This window comes from Gavia stellata, chromosome 24 (genome assembly GCF_030936135.1).
Source record: "Gavia stellata isolate bGavSte3 chromosome 24, bGavSte3.hap2, whole genome shotgun sequence".
Taxonomy (NCBI): domain Eukaryota; kingdom Metazoa; phylum Chordata; class Aves; order Gaviiformes; family Gaviidae; genus Gavia; species Gavia stellata.
Window position 1 is genome coordinate 1,262,267 of NC_082617.1, and position 12,008 is coordinate 1,274,274.

The 12,008-nt window shown below is 45.0% G+C and overlaps 1 protein-coding gene across 2 annotated transcripts in view; it reads right to left on the reverse strand.

Moving 5' to 3' along the window:
* Positions 1 to 12,001, reverse strand: part of RABL6 (RAB, member RAS oncogene family like 6) — a 61,933-nt gene extending 49,932 nt beyond the window's left edge. Inside the window, exons 1-3 of one of the 2 annotated variants that reach the window (XM_059828694.1) lie at positions 11,830 to 11,866; positions 7,637 to 7,677; positions 3,662 to 3,796 (exon numbers count right to left, since the gene is read on the reverse strand). In XM_059828694.1, coding sequence (XP_059684677.1) covers positions 3,662 to 3,796; position 7,637 — 136 coding nt within the window. In that variant the 5' untranslated portion in view covers positions 7,638 to 7,677; positions 11,830 to 11,866. Of the gene's footprint in view, positions 1 to 3,661; positions 3,797 to 7,636; positions 7,678 to 11,829 lie in introns of both variants that reach the window. The other variant, XM_059828693.1, reaches the window with a different exon arrangement.
* Between the last annotated feature and the right edge of the window lie 7 nt (positions 12,002 to 12,008).

Below are 12,008 nucleotides of genomic sequence, written 5' to 3' on the forward strand. Positions count from 1 at the left end.
TTTTTCCATGTGGGTTTTTTTCCTGTCAGAACCAGTGCTCCTGCTAGCTCGTAGCCAGTAAGTTCTTCCCATTCATCACCAGCTTCATTCCCGATTATCCCGAACACACAAGAGGATAATTACTTTAGTGCTGCTGTGTTGGCTTTGGTATGACTCATACGCAGCAGCATTTCACCTTAACGGCTTTGGAAGGCATGTCGCAGCAAAAAGAATGCCAATTCATCCTTTTAACTTTATAACTTGGATTAGCATAAACCATGGATCAAACCACTCAAAAAAATCTCTACTCAGTTGCTATTTGGCTAAGTACTCTGTAGCCAGTGGCACGCTAAGACATTGCTTTCCCAGAAAACGGTGGGGAGGTGTGAGAAGACTCCAACTGCAAGGAAGCTCATTGAAAAATAATTTCTTTATGGGTGGGTTCATCACCAGGAATTCACAGGCACTCAGACATACTTACTCTCACGCAATTACATGATTCACTTCATATGCTTTGGATCACAATTCCTACAGAGCAGAGCAACTCTGCCATTCCTCACACCCGTCTATAAATCAAAGTCCCTGAACAAAAGTATTTGCCAATTTTTATTTCAGACTCCCTTTCTGAGACTGCCAAACAGAGAATAAAATTGGTGACTAGCATAATTCAAAAAAGCATACATTAGGGTCAGGAATGATAACTCCTTACTTGAACATAAAAATTACAAATATCCATTACAGAGACAATTGGCCCAGAAAAGTCATATTGTTCATTCTGACTAGGAAGAAATAACTCAAATTCCTCTACCTTTATTAATCCCTCCAGTATAACATGTCTGAAGATATGACAAGGTGTTATGTTCCACATCTAAAATGTAAATCTTCTAATACCAGGCAATGTAAGAATCCTTCACTATTTGACAGCGATTTAATTAACATCTGTAAATATTTGCTGCCAGCTACCTCATAATGTTTATTCAAGGTAGCTTGAGAGCCTGATCACAGGAAAAACAAACTTTATTTTCCTCTGCAGATTAACTCAGCCAACAGGGTGGTAATTAGATCTGAGCCAATTTCTCAGAGTGCCCACATCACCCATCTTGGAATGGAAAATTTTCACAGCAGGAAACATACCTTACAGTGTTTTTAAAAAAGGGGGTTATTTTTTAAAACACGTTTAAGAAGGTCAACAGAGAATTTCCTATACTGCTGGAAATTATTACTATGAAAATAATACAGTGTTTTACAATGTAAAAGAAGCACAAATGAAAGGCACAATTTCATGCATAGCCTTCCAGATATTTAGACTAGCTCAGCAACACTTCACCTTCAGAAAAGTCCATCACCATGCGTACACATCACTGCCAACTCTAACCAGCAAGCTCTACAGAAACGTATCACATAAATGTTAGAACTAAGCACTAGAAGTAACAAATACACCTGCGGTTACCAACACACAGCAAAAGCCAGCCTCACGTGGAGCTGTCTGCTACCCCAGGATTGCATCCATGTTGAAAAAGCTGGTGCCTAAGTCTGAGCTCAGTAAAAGAACATAGTCGCTAAAATATGCAGAAACACACGAGATGACTGGATCTTTCTACACATGGAACAGTCTCCAAACACCTTTTTGCATGTATACAAAAACCTGTATACATGCATTTTGTATACCTGTTCATGTATACAAAAACAATTAGGTATGAATAAGCCTCTTAGAAATCAAATGCTAGATTCCCAGGCCGTATTTACAAACAGCGCTTGTATTACTTATGCTGATTAGAAAGGAAACTGAACTCTGAAGCTTTTAGCTATGATATTGCAGAAAACCACAATCAACATTCAGTGCACTCTCTAGACTTGGATATCTAAGAAAGAGATATTTAATTTCTTATTCTGATCTAAGTCTGTTTAGGCTGAAGCATTCAAGTTTGGTTTTGGAGACAGTTTCCATCTTCCAAACAACTTGCAAGCTCTATGTTCACACATCAATAACCGATGTGCTGATATTCTGAGAGAGAAGAGGAGGAGTGTGGGGGAAGGATGCCACAGCTAAAATACAACATGCCAGCGGTTTCGCTGCATGAACACTGCAGATCTGTCAACGCCTTGGGCCAGTTGATAGGCAGAACATCAGGAAGATGGCACCGAAAATAAAGATACTTCATGAAGAAGCTAACAGGCACACCTTTGCATCACGGTCACATGAAGAGTCCCCGTGAAAGAATCTGAAAAGCTGTGACATCAAGCTTAGCTCAACATCAGATCCTGAATTAGAGAAACCCACTAGTTGCACTGAGCAAGGATGACCTGTTCCTCTCCCACATCCAAGGCAAATCACAACCATCCATCCTCGTAAACCTTTCCAACCTTTGTCAAGAGAGAGCTGACTCATGTGGAAGCCCCTCTTCATAAAGGAATAAGAGTCTCCAGAACTCTGGTTACCAGCTCCCTGTGAACGTACAACAGCCGTTTCTGTTTGCTCTCCTTACGTTGAAGCCTACGAAGGCAAGAGATTGAGAGAGCACTGTCACAAGGCTGACTGCTGGTGAACACACCCTGTGGCTCCATGGTCATTACTTGGGCATCATGGTATCATCCAGCAATACATATTTGGTTGGTGAATTAGACGAAGCGCCCAATTTGGTGTTTACCCAAACTGCACGGGGTTTTTTCCCAGCTGTGAGGAGACAGACAGTACCTGATTCAACAAAAGGTCAGAGTGGTGCAGATGAACAATGTCTGATAATGACAAACTAACTGCTGACCTTTTTTTTTTTTTAAAGCAAAATCAGTCTTACAGACCAAGTTCATATTCAGTCAGTAGTGCAACCCACAGGGCTGTGGCATTTTTGATCAGAAACCTGAAAGCTGGACTTAATGCACTGTTGAATCATAGCCTTATGCAATTTCAATGCCTGCAGCGTCTTCTCCAGGTGAGATCCAGGGCTTTCATAGCCACTTTACACTGTCAGAGCAGATGGGGAAAATAAAAAAGACTTACACCTCATCTCTCAGACTCAAACAAGCACTTAAAATAAAAAAGCTACTGATAAGATACTTCTGTGCTTCAGTAAGTCAGCCTAGAGTTATTAGTACTACAATCATTTTTAAAACATCACCTTCACCAGTTACAGGATGCTTTTTATATTTTGATCAGTAAAAAAATAGTTTGCACCGTGCTAGTCACTTCTATGCAACACAGTAACACCAAAAGCAGGGTTAACCTCAGAAACAAATTTCCATAATAAACCTATTTTCATTAACAAGTCAAGTGTATCGCAAATAATTCAAATCTTTTGGATCATCTATTAAACACTTTCCGTGAATTGTGGCTTCCAAAGACCTATCTTTTAGCACTTATCACAGAATCACAGAATCACTAAGATTGGAAAAGACCTGTAAGATCAAGTCCAACCATAAAAAAAAAAAAGAGAGAGAAAAAAAGGAAAAAAAAAAAACCACCAAAAAAACCCACCCACACACTAAAACATATAGTTTCTGAGTAAAGTTATTAAGAACATGACTGAGAAATCGTGAATAATAAATTAAAATAACAAGAGCGATGAGAGACCATTTTATCTCCCAAGCAGACACAGAGGAAAGAAGAAAACGAGCTTGCAGTGGAATTTCTGCCCCCAAGGCACTGTCCCATGACTGTCACTCCCTCCACTCTCTTGCATCTTACTTTTATAATTCCAGTGGATGCTGGTGACTTGGATCTCCTGAGTTGGAATATATTCCTCAATAAATTTCTTTCCCTGCAGTCGGTGCCAGAGTGTGGTTTTCCCAGTGTTCCTGTCCCCTCGGATGACAATTTTCACTGGGGAAAAGAGCAAGCAAACAAAGAAAGTTGATTAAAAACAAATCGAAGAACGCTGTGAAAAGCATGTTAACTTTTTGCAAGCATTATTCAGATGTAATTAGTTCTCCCATATTACACAGGCATGATGGGGTTTGTTAAAAAACATGAGCCTCAGTCATTAAAATTAGTGTTTATTCAGCTACTCACACTAGCTCAGCAGAAAGAACCAACATCAAGACTGAATCTTCAGAATCCGCACAACTTCAGCCAGCTAAGTCTCTGCTCCTTCCATCCTCCTGCCTTCTCTTCCGCTCCCTAGCCCTTACTCCCACTCTGCCATTCCCTATTCCTTTGCTAGCCTTTTATGCCAGGCTTCTCCTTCAATGACCTCCTCTATCGCTCCCATTTCTCCTTAAACACTTCTCATTCCTTGAGAAAATAGAATCACAGAATCATTTAGGTTGGAAAGGACCTTTAAGATCATCGAGTCCAACCATTAACGTAGCACTGCCAAGTCCACCACTAAACCATGTCCCTAAGCGCCTCATCCACACGTCTTTTAAATTCCTCCAGGGATGGTGACACCACCACCTCCCTGGGCAGCCTCTTCCAATGCCTGACAACCCTTTCGGTGAAGAAATTTTTCCTAATATCCCATCTAAACCTCCCATGGCACAACTTGTGGCTGTTTCCTCTTGTCCTACCGACAGCCACTTTGCTACAACCTCCTTTCAGGTAGTTGTAGAGAGCGATAAGGTCTCCCCTCAGCCTCCTACTCACTTCCTAGACCTCGCTGCCCACTGAAAGCTCAAGGACCAGTTCTTAGCTGAGCTGATTAGACAGAGTCCTGCGTTCAGAGGCACTGCTCCCTACATCCCAGAGGGGTGTGACTCTGAACCCCGGCACCCGTGAAACCGTTCTTCTGGGATGGTGTTGGGAGAGCTGAGAGGCAGCTTCTGGTGAACACCACCGCAGAGCTGTCATCGCTCTCAGCTATCCCCAACTTTCCTGCAATGGGGCAGCATCCCCTTTTCCAGAGGAAGCAGAACAAGACTGTGTATCGCTCTTCAGCTGCTCCAGCTCACAGCCCAGATGGTCTCAGGTGAGGAGGCAATCCTTGGCAGGGACAAGGGGCAAGGTAGTTTACGTTCACAGGGGTCTATCTTAAACTGCCCCCGATAAACTCACCAAACTGCCTCTGTTGATGGCCACAGTTTGATTCATATTAAATCAAAATCAGTCTATCTTCCATGCCTTAGAAACAAGCTAAACTGAACCAAAAGAAGCATGCCTCTTTGGGGACATAAACTCACTTAAATAACAGTGAAATAAAACCAAGAGAAACTGAATCTCTGCGGGTCCTCTGTGTGTCAGAGGGACAGTCTCTACCACAGGAGCCAGCCCTTAGCTGGTTTCAGGTGCGGGTGTAGTGACGGCACTCGGCAAAGGCACGCTCAGAAACTGCAGTCTCGGTAAAGGCACGCCAGCTCCACTTCCAGCGACTGGCCTCACACCCCGCTGCTGAGGCCACTCAGCTGATCTACCACCACGTGCCTGTGCTTGTGCACGTGTGCTTGTATCCGCAGCCAGGGAAGTCAGTCAACGGAGAAACTCCCTCAAAACCCCCCAAGGAAGTGTCCAAAATATCATAAACTGTGAACAACCTGGCCAAGGAACTTCTGCAGCAATTAATATCGTGAACTTTCCAAAGTCTACCCTAATCTTACCTTGTTCTTTCTGAAAAAAGTATGCGCTGTTTTCTGAATTTTCTGTTACATTATGGGATTATTTTTTTTAAATACCATCCTTGTTTTAAGTGGCAACCACAAGGCTATTGGGAAACGTAAGCTGACTTGAAGAGAATTTTTATGCTTGTGTTTTGAATAGGAGCTATTATCCCCTAGAAAATGGGCCACCCAGAGACATCTAATGGCAGATTCAGGTGATGAGCATTAGGTTGTGCATCATCATTTGGGCAAGGAAATCTCACACTGAAGGCTGCCTTCTGTTGTAACTCAGGAGTTATTGCAGGCATTTTGGAGAAATGTTTAAGAGGTAAACTTTAAGGTAAAACAGACAATATATATAAAGTCTGTGGAAGAGTTTTGTCTGGTGAAATTATGTGTGGCAGTTCCACTGTGCTTTTGTTGTTGTACACCGAGAGGTACTGCTGTTTATTCCTTTACAAAGTTACTTATTAAAATAGCAAAAGGATAATAAAGGCAAAAATGAACACAGTATTTATAAGGCTGACTTCACATACAGGTCCCAGAGCATCTCTGCAGAGACAACAAGCCATTTCCTGCATTTCCTGTTGCCCTCTGTGTGATTCTGTTTCCTGCTTACAGCTGGTGAAACAATCAATGGAGGATTCCTTTGAGTTTTCTGAATTAATGCAGCAAGTCCATGGCATAGGCAGAATGAGATTCCACTTGTCCCCTTTAAAACCCAAGCCTTTCTAAATGCTCTCCCTGCCTACCTTAGCGAGTAATTTTAAAATTCATATTCCCCATGTAGTGCAGCACGAGATACTGAAACAGTGAGTTTTAAGGGACAAACAGACCCTTCCTTAAATAGTTAGGCTGCTCTCAAGGTGCACTTTCACGATCACTCCCAGGCAACTTGACTGTGAGCTCTCCCCGGAAGGGGCAATCTTACTGCCCCCGGGATTTTCCTAGTGCCAACAGCCTTATATACGGAGCTACACATTGAGTTGGATCAAGGAACTGAACCGGCTGAAAATTAACCCTGAAATTATTCCTTTTCAGTTTTCTTCTCTAGCTTAAGTGCTCAGCTGCATGAGCAGTAGGAGCAGCACACATTTAGATCAATGTAGGGTGCTTGTGGCATTACATGCTTAGTTTGAACGGGTCCAATGGCCCTTTCCAGCTTCAGTACTCTCCAGGTTAGGATCTCTTTCCTCCTTGCGCTGGTTTTGTCTGGGGTAGAGTTAATTTTCTTCATAGTAGCTAGTATGGGGCTGTGTTTTGGGTTTGTGCTGGAAACGGTGCTGATAAAGCAGGGATGTTTTAGTTACTGCTGAGCAGTGCTTACACAGAGTCAAGGCCTTTTCTGCTTCTCACACCACCCCACCAGCGAGGAGGTTGGGGGTGCACAAGAAGTTGGGAGGGGACACAGCCGCGACAGCTGACCCCAACTGACCAAAGGGATATTCCAGACCATATGATGTCATGCTCAGCATATAAAGCTGGGGGAAGAAGAAGGAAGGGAGGGACATTCGGAGAGATGGTGTTTGTTTTCCCAAGTAAGCCTTACGCGTGATGGAGCCCTGCTTTCCTGCAGATGGCTGAACACCTGCCTGCCGATGGGAAGTGGTGAATGAATTCCTTGTTTTGCTTTGCTTGCCTGCGCGGCTTTTGCTTTACCTATTAAACTGTCTTTATCTCAACCCATGAGTTTTCTCACTTTTACTCTTCCGATTCTCTCCCCCATCCCACCTGGGGGGAGTGAGCGAGCGGCTGTGTGGTGCTTAGTTGCCAGCTGGGCTTAAACCACGACACTCCTACATAGTGCATGAGTTTTCACTGGCTTTTTTCCTGAAGAAAGAAAAAGCCTTTAAAAACAGAACAGGAAGAAGGCAGGTGATGTAAATCATTTTTAGCAAAACAAAATCTGTATTTGGGACTTTAGCTGAGGCAGGTCTACTCAATGACAGGCATTTGCAAGACAGGAAGAGCCGAGTGAGCTTCAGGGCACAGCCAGCCAGCAACATCACAGGCCTGGGCTGTGTCTGAATGCGGAAAGAGGACGGGTAATTACGGGTGAGGTTAGTACTGTTACCTACGGGACAGTAACAATTGCTGCCTTATTTTGACTTTAAGTTAAATCAGTACTTACTGCCAACAGCCACAGCTTTGTAGCAAAGACAGGAGAATTATCTGTGGGAAGAAGGATAGGGATGGGGAACAGATCAAGATGTGAGGAAAAAGCGAAACAAATCACTTCTCATGCATATTGTCACTGCATCAGGAAAAATAAAGGTATTTCCATTCCCCAGATAGGGAAATGGAGGCAGAGCAGCAAAGGTACAGAAAGATACAGGTCCAAAGAGCAAGTCTCAGACCTACTCAGAACTAGAAATCGTGAATTCCCAGCTCTGCCCATATTCCTCCAGGACACTGCAGCAACTAAGGATCTCAGACCCTGCAGCAAAGATCCCCAAACTCCTCTGCTAATAATCCCCATATGAATGGTCACAACCTCACCCTGATTAAGGTCTTTGGGACTGTGACTATAAGGCTGCGATTCAAATGCTTTAAGGTGGTTCTGCTGCCAGAAGCAGCACACCTGATCTGCAGACACCCCCAAGCCCACTTCCCGAGCGGAACAGGCCAGACAGCAGTCGAAGCAGGTTTGCCACGCGTTGCACAAAAACCTGCGTCAGCAGTAGGAGAAAACAAGAGAAGGTGGGAAGTAGCAGGAAGAGGGGAAGCCTTTCTTTTGGGAGTAGTGCTGAATGAAAATACTTAACTACATCACAGTCTGGAAACTACCACTCTAAAACAGCACAAAAGAAGTTAGGACCGTAATGCTTACCAAAAGGATACACGGTATTAAGTTTTGTCTTTCAAAGCACATTTTAGGCAGAAAAGTAGTAAGGGGAAGGACTGGGGGGAATTCTTGGAGCTACTGACTTTGGTGTTTCAAGCACTGGTGACTGCTCAGGGCAGGCCTGCGGCTCATCGGGAGGAGAGCAGCCCGTGCTCCAGGCACACAGCGGTGGGGTTTGGCGGGTGGCGTGCACACTGGGTGCAGCGTTGAGAATGAAGCCCAGAGCAGAAGGCGTACTGTGTTCTGGGCAACAGGACGGATGGATCTGAACCTTTAGCACTTCCATGTCTTTTGTTCCTGTCACTGATCATCAGTGAGTAACTCCCAGGGAATCCTCTTGCCAGCGTAACCCAGCCAGAACTGTTCAGTTCACCCTTGTTTGCCCATCATTGCTTTACATAAACTTTCACATTTGAGTAACTTGGTGCTGGTACTTCCTTCTGTAATTTGTTTAAACAAGCACCGCTGCCAAAGGAATGAGATCCATCTCGCTCGCTCTCCACTGAGCCTACTCACTCTGGCCTGTGCTACGATCCCTGGGCCAGCACAGCTATCCGAATGGTGATGCAGCAGGCCTGGCCCAAGTTCAGGCTATCTCAAGAACAAAAAAAGAGCAAGTTTTTACAAAGACTGGTTCCCCATACTTGGCACCGTGATCTCCCATAAAGATCCAAGCCATTACATATATGGTACAGACCCACACCATTTTCATCTCTGTACCTTGAACAGTGCTCAGAGAACTCTGGTGTTATTTGGGCCACACTATGTAAAACATGGGAGCTCCGAGTGGATGATAAAGACAGCAAATAAGGAGGGTGCGTGCTGGGAATGTAGTATGCAAATGCTTTTGTTTTGAAAGAGATTGTCCCATGCAGAAAAAGTGGCTGCCGCTGAGGGCTAATACTGGCCTTTGCTCTCATAATTTCATTAGAAATCTAAACCTACCCACCCTGCAACACTCTTCCTTTTGAAAACTTAACTGAGTGGGAGAGAGACCGTCAAAACAAATCCTTTTGGTTCAACTTAGAGGTGCATACTATCCAGTGCTTGTAATCCTCAGTGCCATTAAAACACCACACAATCTTCAGTCTCATCTTAAACAGGGGGGCTGTCTGGTTACAAAACATGTGCCATGAAGGCTGGCACAGCATGCCCTGTTCTGAGCCGCGCAGCGAGGCACCAAGAGCCAGGTGATAAGGCCCATGTCCCAACCATTTGCTGCCCACTTTATCAGCAAGCAAACCAAGGCATTCTCAGCACACTAAATACATTTCTGGGAAGGAAACAGGTTTCAGTTCATGATCAGTAATGGATGGTGAAAGCTAGGAAACATTTCTGTAAAACCAGTTACCACAGCACCCTTTGGTACAGGGTCAGGGAACTCCCGGGGAACAGAGCTTTAAAGATCCGTGTGTGTTAAAAGTGGCTACAAAACAGATTTTGCACTCCTCTGCTGAATGTCATGTATTTGCTAAGAAAGGAGCATTGGCAATGCATAGGATTTGCAGCTCTGCCCTTCCTGAGCAACGGCCCTTGTAATGACATTCCTTCACAGCCCACCTTCAACTGAGACCATAACCTCACCATGCTGGAACCTACCCCATCTATCCAGTGCCATGGCTACGTAGGGTACTTCGAAGCCCTTTTGTAAGCCTGCCTGGATCTCCTATAAATATTATATAACAGCAATCCTGGGAAGAGTTACTATGGAGATTGGAAAGCTTCCCTTAAGGCAGGGACAGAAAGCTGCAGTTTTATTCCAGATATGAAAGCAGTAACTAGAACACAAAATCTGATAAGACAGAGCACAAACCAAAAAGCTTCCCCGAGGCTTTCAATAACGAGACAAAAAGCGGCAAAACTACAGTTGGTAGCTCAGCTGTTGGCATTTTTGGCCTTGCTGTACTAATAGCAAGCAGGTACACATCCACACAGGTTTGTCGACAGTGCAGTTAGTCAACACGTAACAAAGAGTTGCCCCCATCGAGTGCTGTGCCAGCAGGATGCAGCTGATCCACACTGTCTGCAGCACAAACGTTCACTGTCTGAAAAGTCAACTCCTTTCTCTTACATAATTCACAAGCTGGTATTAGCTACCTGATCTCAAACATGAACCAGTGAAGAACGTGGATGTGTTCTGGTCTGTGGGCTGCACGAAGCCTCTGCACAGATCAACAGCCTTTAACTAGCAGATCTCCAGGTACGTGTTTAATGGTGCAGTGCTGTATTCCAAGGCATGTTCCATCCTCACCCCCTGTCTTCCACTGGAAATCAAGTCTCTTCACAATAACACTGCTTCTGTTCACATTCATGACTGCTTGCTAAGACACTAATTTTTCTAAATTAAGCACTACTGGCATATCTAACAAATGTGCTGTGGATAAAGGCACCAAATGCTCTCCCTAGTAAAGCAGAGAGCTTCAAAGCATATCAGTTCAAAAGCACAGTCAACAGTGATAATGCTAAACAAAGCAAAAAAAGCCCCAAACCCTGAAGCGCTAACCTGTCCTTTCACATTCTGTTTCAGATTAAGATCCAACATAAGCTCTATTCCTCCAACACGTGTGCCTTTACAGAAATTATTCAGTGCCACGTTTACAAATCCGTCTCTTTCCAAACTGCAAGTCTCTCGGCCTTCTGCAATCTGACTTCACTGCCTGCCTGGATCCACGCAGACGAGCTGATACTCGCAGCGCTCTCTGGTACCATCTCTGTTTTCAGCAGGGATGACATAACTACTGTCTCTGTCTCACAACTGTTACTTTGGGATGTATTCACATACTTGCAGTGCCCTTTACTGAGCTTCAAGGGAAAAAACACAACCCCAAGCCTCAACACTGAGAGGAAAAAAATTCTGAAAACATTCCCTGAGAAAAAAGCAAAGGTATCGGTTGCAGAAAAGATAGTCAGAATGAAATTATGTACCAAGGGCACGTAAAGGCATACATCACTCACCTTCTATTAAAGCCTGGCAGGGCAGAGCTTTTCAACACACCCTTATCATATAACCACTACAGCTTAATTATAAATACCATTATCCTGGGCTGCAGGGAAGGTCACCCACACACTCAGGGGAGTTACCTGCTTGATGCTTTAAGTGACAAAAATTGATTTACAAGGAACTCTCTCTTGTGCCACAGTCAGCGGAAAACAGGACATCTGCTGAGCGGGGACACGCTGCGCTACAGGCTCCCAAGTCCCGCACAGAAAGAGAAAAGTTCCCCATCCCTTACTCCTCCCACGCTTCCGCAAGCTCTAACGTTTAATTGCAAACTCGGCTTTGGGCGAATACTGGCAAAAAGCACCGCCACGCCTAACGAAAGCACGTGCAGTCCACGGTCCCACCGTGCACTCCACGGTCCCACCGGGGGCCCGGGGGTACCGGGGAGGATGGAGCGATGCGGCCTACCCCCCGCCCGGGGCTGCCTGCGCCCCTCGACAGCCCCCCCCCCCCCCCCCCGAAGCAGGGCTCGACTCACTGTTGTACTGGACTCCCTTGGCAAACCTCCTCTGCAGAGCCTGGTTCATGGACTGCAGCCCGGCAGGGATATTCTTGTCTCTGACCGGAGTCTGGTCCGAGCCCACCAGCTTCTTCAGGGCGGAGAACATCTTTCTGGTCCCACACCTGCGCCACCACCTCCGGGAAACGGGCTGCTGC